General features: G+C 33.3%; 1 protein-coding gene across 1 annotated transcript in view; it reads right to left on the bottom strand.

Annotated features, from left to right (window-relative positions):
* LOC111087484 (sortilin-related receptor-like) overlaps positions 1-7863 on the bottom strand; it is a gene marked incomplete at its 5' end in the record, with an annotated part of 25454 nt that overhangs the window by 14170 nt on the left and 3421 nt on the right. The window contains 2 exons of the mRNA XM_022394237.1: positions 177-326; positions 4076-4207. Coding sequence (XP_022249945.1) covers positions 177-326; positions 4076-4207 — 282 coding nt within the window. The remainder of the gene's footprint in view (positions 1-176; positions 327-4075; positions 4208-7863) is intronic.

Genomic DNA, 7863 nt, shown 5'->3' on the forward strand with positions numbered 1-7863 from the left:
TTACACATTATATAGGCTACACTAACGTGACGTTTAGGCGGTTCGTTTAGCTATTTTCGTGATTTACGTTTTTGGGGGTGGTTAATAAAAGTGTTCCAAAACGCGACGTTAATTTCTTGACGACCTAATATATCATATCACTGGTGTTCAGAAAGCGACGTAACAACAGTACTCACGTGGCAAACATCGTTGATCATCTGTAAACAAGTATCCCAATGGGCATTGGCATTTTCCATAAATATCAGGGATTATCCAATCACAGTAAGTGTACTTGTCTGACAGGCGACATTGTTCATGATTAAGGCAATAATCTCCTACTTTGGCCACTGCAAGAAAGCAAAATCGTTACAATAATTAAATAATCATAACAGAGTTAACAGTAATCGATAGTAATTAAGGCAGTGAGAATACGAACAAATTCTACTAAAACATCATATTAAGCAAACTTCACAGGCATTTCTTGCATTACGAAAAACACCAACAACAGGAACACTACAGTATTGTGTTTCGGATGAAATTATATTTTATGTCTCACCCTCACATTTAGACATTTGGAAATGCATATCTCATGACTTATCAAGAAGAGTGCATATCTGCATGGTGTTAATATTGCTGCAACGGTGTTTATTGTTGACCAGGTTTTTTGGATAATTCGGTAAAAGAGAGAGAACGTTGAAAGGCTCGGTCCAGTTAACAATAACAAAAAAGTTTTATTTCTTCAAGTTCCGTGTTTAGCGTAACCAGCTTTAGGCTTCACAAATAAACTAGGTCTGACAGAAATTCCACGTACTTTCTAATTTTGTATTTCTAGTTCTTCATCGAAACACAACATCTATATTCACAGCATTAAACAAACCGACTAAATGGTTGACAGTAACAGACAAACTAACTGAACCACGTACCGACTACTCAAGAACTGAGTAGCAAATTCGCTTACTCAATATAGCCTAACTCCTTTCCGTATATAACTAAAATTGTTTCCTAAACTTTCAACAATGTTCTAAACATTAAAGCCACGCTCCTTATGTTACGTTAAACACCTTCTGGCTAAACAACAATACACATTTCTGGAAACATCTATATTAAAAAACATAGCTAAAATAACGTTTCTGTGGAGTATGAAATATTAAAATATTTGTATAAACGACAATTTATGATTTAAAAATTATCAAACTTACAACAATCGATTTTTCAAATATTTTGCTTTTAGATTTTATGCATGAAAATTTTTATTTTTTTAAATTTCGAAACAGTTTAAAGTAATCAATGAAAAGATTGGATTTTAAAAATGTGATTGGTATGTGATCTCTTTTACTTTTTTTATAATTTAAACTTAGAACTTATCAACAGATGGTGCTTGTACAACAATTCACCTTAAAAGAGATATTATACCAACACTTTAAGATTTGTAATAACAATAATATTTATAAACTTTAATATACATTTGTGGTGGTTTTATAAATATAATTTCAACTTTTTAACTCAGTGTGATCAGTCAGTTATAAGCCATTTCTTTAGTACTGACTTCTGACTAAAGCAAGTTACTTTCATTGATCACATACCTCCCAATGGCACAGCGGTATGTCTGCGAACTTACAACGCTAGAAACCGGGTTTTGATACCCGTGGTGGGCAAAGCACAGATAGCCCATTGTTTGATTTGTGCTTAACTTCAAACAACTCATTGATCACAATTAAGAAAATCAACTTAGTAATAGTAGATTGACCAACAACGGTTTATAGGCATAATGAAAATTTTAAGTAGAAAACATACTGCATGTAGTATGCTCTCTAAATTAAATGTTATTTCTTTATAAACAGTTTTTTGTCAATTTACTATTATATTAGCATTTCCTGCCAATAAAACCAGTAATGAATATAGCTAGTTTAATATACTATTTTTATGTTCTTACTTATAATGATTAAACTATTTTGTTTCATCATTTGAGTAGCCTCGCTGTTAGCGAGATTTTCGGCCGTAATTCCAATAATAGCATCTGGGATTCAGCCACCTTATGAGATTTAGATATTCCCTAAATCCATACACTAAAAAGTAGTGTAAACATTTTTATAAGAAATATTTTGTAATAATAAAAACATAAAAGTAATTACAATAAATATATATAATAAACATTCTAAAATATTGATGCTGTAATTAAAATAACATATTTAAATGCGACAGAACGAAAAATAATTTACTAAACATAGATACTATGAGGTGTATCCAAAACAACTAATCCAACTGTAATTAATCTCTCTCACTTTGTAAGGGTTAACCGGAAGTTATAAATAAAGTTAATCTCTAAGAACTAACTGAAATGTATAAGCGATAATAAAATATGAGAAATATCACGGTTATAATAAGACTTAAACGTGGGTCATTGTTATTACCCTAAAAATGAGTTAAGAAATTAAGGTGTAGAGATAACGTGTAAAAGTATTAATCCCGAAAGCGTTGTAAAAACTTTTGCTGAATTTTTTACACAATTTAGTAAATCTGGTGTTGAAAAAAAGAAAACACCTCGTTTGTGTGAAATGAGAGTAAGTTTATGAGCAGGGTCTATGAAATCTTGTAATGTTGAACAAATTCTACTGTATCTAACGAGAAGTGAGTGGTAAACTTTGTAACATAACTTGTTTGAAATACCTGTATTTGGTAATTGAAAGTTTTTGACTTCAAAATTAAAAGTGCCTGTTTTATCGATTTTTTTTTATTTAAATATCAGATCGACGATGCTAATATCTAAATCCAGGTGATGTGATTTATTTTTAGGGAAGGAGCTTTTCTCAGAGTAAGATCTGGTGGATAAATTTGTTTGACAGTGTCAAGAAAATACTGATAAATAGGTTAAATAAATATAAACAATATATCTACAAACGTGACTAACGTGCAAAACTTTTTGTAATCTGTCTTGTTGAAGCTATTTTCCCATAGATATTTTCTGCAGTTGTTGAAAGACGTGTTGTCCGACTTGTACAAATGATGGCAATTATATAATATATATGTATATATATATCTTGTAAGAAGTTGTCCATTGTGAAGCATTGGTAATTTTTATGAGACACATCAACACCAAAACATTTGTGTTTAATAACATAAAACATTAATTTACCAGAATTCGTAAAATATCGTGATACTGTCGATGAAAGACCTGACTTTTGTAATAATAACAATATTAAGAATCTTTAAATGTGCTTTTGTAACGAACAAATATACTGTGACATTTTTAACTCATTGTAAAAAAATGATTTAATGGCATTTCTTCAAACAAAATGGCGTATGCTTTAGTATCAACAACGACGTGTATACCACGGCAAGTTCACACTTTTAGTAAGTGCATGACATATTCTTTACTTTATAAACCCTGAAGTAATTTTGATTAGTCACCTTATTTTATGATTGTCAAAGGAAAATATAGCCAAGCCCATCTCTATATATCAGTAAAATAAGGAGTTTTTTTGTTGTTGTTTTTTCACAAACGAATTTTGGAGATTAATCTCTGGTATGTTAGGTAAAGCTTGTACATCGGCAATTTTTCTACTTACTAATTCTAGAGAAAACTACCATATTTATATTTCTGAGAGAAGTGGGACACCAGTTTGGTCACTGAAGGAAAACTGTTTGTACGTTAAATTCTTGTTATAATTATTCTAAGTTTAAGAACACCTAAATTGGAAGATCCAGGCCCACCCAAGTAATCAAGTAGTGGTCATGAATACATGCTTAGATTACCACGTGATAGAGAGTTGACTACAGTGACATTCTGATCTAACCTGATAATATGACATTGTTTAGTTTATTCTGATGTGATATGAAATCTTTGTTTTAGTATAAACAATAGATTCAGTTAATGATTTAATCAACTTAAACTATGCATGCTATTTGTACAATTTGAAAAGACTCTCGTAAGCTGTGCCGGATTCAAGCGTTTATTGTACAGAGCTTTAGATGATGTAATAAATCATTTATTCTCTCTTTGATCTTCTCCTGGTGCTGAAATAGCACTCAGTAACTTATATATATATTTGCCATCATGTATATATGAAAAGGAGTTATTGGCAATTCCAAAACTCACCTGGTAAACACTTGTCTCGTCTAAACGGAATGAAGTTGGGTAGACATTCGCACAAACCATTGACACATTGACTGTTTTTCACCTTCACTCTACACTGCGCATCTACTGCGCACCCGAATCCCAACAAAGAGGCTAGAAACGAGAAAATGTTATTGTTACTCATATTCGTTGATCAATAGTTTAGTGGAGTGAACTGAAAAAAAAAACTACTTGTTGAATTGCATTTAACATCAATTGAATTATATATATTTGCTTAAAATGCCTCTTTTCTTTTTAAGCGAGATGAAAATCAATTCATGTGATTTACTTTCAATCTTTCACAGATCTTGAAATACGTACTGTAGAACTAATCTAATGTTTTGCATGTGAAATTTCGAATAAAAACCCTTCACTTTTGTAAAGATAAATGTTAATTGACAAACATTATGAAAGTAAATGTTAGGTTTGTTTAAGAATGCAAAAGAAAATAGAGAAAATCTGTTTTTAGAGTAAAGATACATTGGGCTATCTACTGTGTCCACCGTGAGAAGCCAGAACCCTGGATTTTAGCGTTGTAAGTCCGTAGACTTACCGCTGTCCCACCGGGCGACAATAGAGAAAGAAACTTTTGTTTTAATAAGTTCACCACAAATTGTTTAATGTGGATTTACCTGACAATTCTAGTAACTAGTGTAGATGTTGATCGAAACAAATATTTGTATAATTAATGTTCACTTACAAGTTTCACAAACTAAAAAGAAAATATGTCACGTAGTATGCTGATAAAAACTGGAGTTACTTTTTACAAATTAAAAAGCTGATTTCAATATCATTACGTTTATTCATAATTCAACAACTAAATTACCAACTAGTAGATGAGATATTATTCACTATCTAGAAAGGGGTTAATCAATTGAGCAACTATTTAGACGTTGAGCATCTACTTGTTTGGGCAACTAGTCATGTAAATGGTCATAATTCAGTAGCTAGTTTCGATTTAGTAACTTGCGTATTGGTCAGAAGTTGACGGTTCGTCAACAGGGGAGCTGTTACTCTCAACTTAGCAGTTAGACCAGTACGAACAACCTGAATCGCAATTCAACAGCTAGACAACTTGTCAACATCTGGGCTTCTTATGTAACTAACTCATTTGTAATTCAGCAACTGGGCAATTGTTAATATTGGACCCCAATCAATCAGCTATAACTCAGAAGTAGTTTTTTACTAGCTTGATTCAAGATACTAGATCGGGTACTACTTACCAGTTGGTCTAAAACTCAGCAGTTGGCCAATACTGCTGACTAAGTTGACTGCAAATCAGTGGCTGAATTATTACTCATTAACAAAGAAACGTGACAAACACTATCTGAAGGAAAAGGTCAAATGTCTTAGATAAACAAGGATCTGTTGATGAACAGGTCCAATGGAATGTGGAGAATACAATGATGTGGAAAAGATAAAAGCGATTACAATTAAGATAAGATACATTTATTCACATCGTATACGCATGCATATATATAGAAGCTAAAAACTTTAGAAAAGCTATACAACTGGTTTTACAGAGAAAACACAAAAGAAAAACAGAGATAGATATAAAAAGATAGTGGAAATTCATACCAACATCAAAAGCACTTTCCAACAAACCTAAGTCATAAGCAACATAGCACTGCATTAGCAAACACTAAAATTACACAAGGCTGAAAAATAAAAGGTGAGAAAAATACGCCCACAAGTTAACAAAGTTTCAGTCAGTCTCTTGAAGTTTCTAGAACAGCTTCAGAGTCTACCATTAGTGCCCCACCCCCACCCATCATTCTGTGTATACTGTTCCCTTGGTCTCCCTCGTAACCCTTAACTCCCTCATTCTAGTCTTAGAAGTTTTAGTCACCAAATCTACGTGATCCTCTTCAAAGAGTAGCTCAAAAGTGCAACTGATAGGAAGAACACTTACAACATCCATAAAATACCATAGTCAAATGTAGGTTGGTAATCGCTATCTGAGAACAACTACTTTGCGTTGGATGAATGTTAAATGCCGTAATCTCATTTAATGCTATCTGCAGATACCAGAGAACAATTTAATATCCCAAATCCTTCTAGATTTGAATACACCTGACATCTAATCTCTCTGCTGTCAAATCAAAATAAGTAATAAAAAACACGTTTAGTTTTTCAGGAAAGATGTCATTTTGTCAATCAAAATCATGCAATTTCTCTGTTCACCTTTCAAAGTGATGACTTATTTGTTGTTTTTTATATAGTTCAATCACTGTTGAATTCACAGATTTTCCCTAATACAAAGAATATGACTTGAGTAATTATTAGCTGTCGAAAGAGTCAGCAGTATAGTTACTCCTCAATAACCAAATCCCGACTTAACATTTAGGCTACTGAAGTACAAGTTGAACCACAACTCATTAGTCGTAGCAAAACTGAACAGCTGGACTTGAAGTGAGCAGTAAAGTCACTATTTAATAAATGTATCCCAGCATAGCGGTTCGACGCTCCAGTTCTCTAGTTGGACAGAATATAGGCAGTTTGACCATTCTAGTTGTAACTGTTCCACAACTAATCGGTTCAATCACACTAAACTAATTAGAAAGTAATGTAATAATTAGGCAATCATACGAATTAGCTAGACAGCTACTTAGGACTTTTGCTGCACTTCACTACATGGACTTCAACTCCTCAGATAGACTGTTGATTCACTACATGGAATTTTATTACTCAGTTGGTCACTTTTCACTGGGTAGATTTCAGCTCCTCACTCAGGACGTTATTCACTACATGGATTTCAGCTCGTCAGTTATTTATTATTTCTATTCCTCATATAGGCCGCTACTCACTGCGTGGATGTCTGCTCATCGGTTAGCCAGTTATTCACTACATGGATTGCAGCTCGTCAGTTAGTCAGTTATTTATTATTTCTATTCGTCATATAGGCCGCTACTCATTGCGTGGATGTCTGCTCATCGGTTAGCCAGTTATTCACTACATGGATTGCAGCTCGTCAGTTATTTATTATTTCTATTCCTCATATAGGCCGCTACTCATTGCGTGGATGTCTGCTCATCGGTTAGCCAGTTATTCATTACATGGATTTCAACTCATCAGTTAGTCAGTTATTTATTATTTCTATTCTTCATATAGGCCGCTACTCACTGCGTGGATGTCTGCTAATCGGTTAGCCAGTTATTCACTACATGGATTTCAGCTCGTCAGTTATTTATTATTTCTATTCCTCATATAGGCCGCTACTCACTGTGTGCATGTCTGCTCATCGGTTAGCCAGTTATTCATTACATGGATTTCTACTCATTAGTTGGGCCGCAACTCAGTGAGCGGATTTCAACTTCTCAGTTAGGCCACTAATTCCTAGCTATACCTTTATTCAGCTGTTAGACTGTTCATCAGTAGCTAATTTAAAACTTAATTTGTAGATCACTCGTCTCTATCTAAGCTCTAACTCAGTATTTAGGATACTACTCAATAGCAGAACTACGACTGAAAAGCTAGTTTACTATTTACTAGTTAAATCGCGAGTTAGCAGTTGGATTACTTCTCACTAACTGTACTGCAATTTAGCAGTCATACCATAACTCTACAATTAGACTGTTGCTCTGGCTGGGACACTTACTTAAAGCGTTAGTCAATAAATAGCCCAACAACTACTATTAAGTTAAAGTGCTCTTGGTAAAAGAGTTAGCACAAAGGATCACATATAAAGTGTAATAAACTTAAAATAAGACCCAAAACTAGAGCGCTTTCGAATAGTTGACTATTCTTCTTCAACTATTCGAAAGCGCTCT

This window comes from Limulus polyphemus, unplaced genomic scaffold (assembly GCF_000517525.1).
Source record: "Limulus polyphemus unplaced genomic scaffold, Limulus_polyphemus-2.1.2 Scaffold2208, whole genome shotgun sequence".
Taxonomy (NCBI): Eukaryota; Metazoa; Arthropoda; class Merostomata; order Xiphosura; family Limulidae; genus Limulus; species Limulus polyphemus.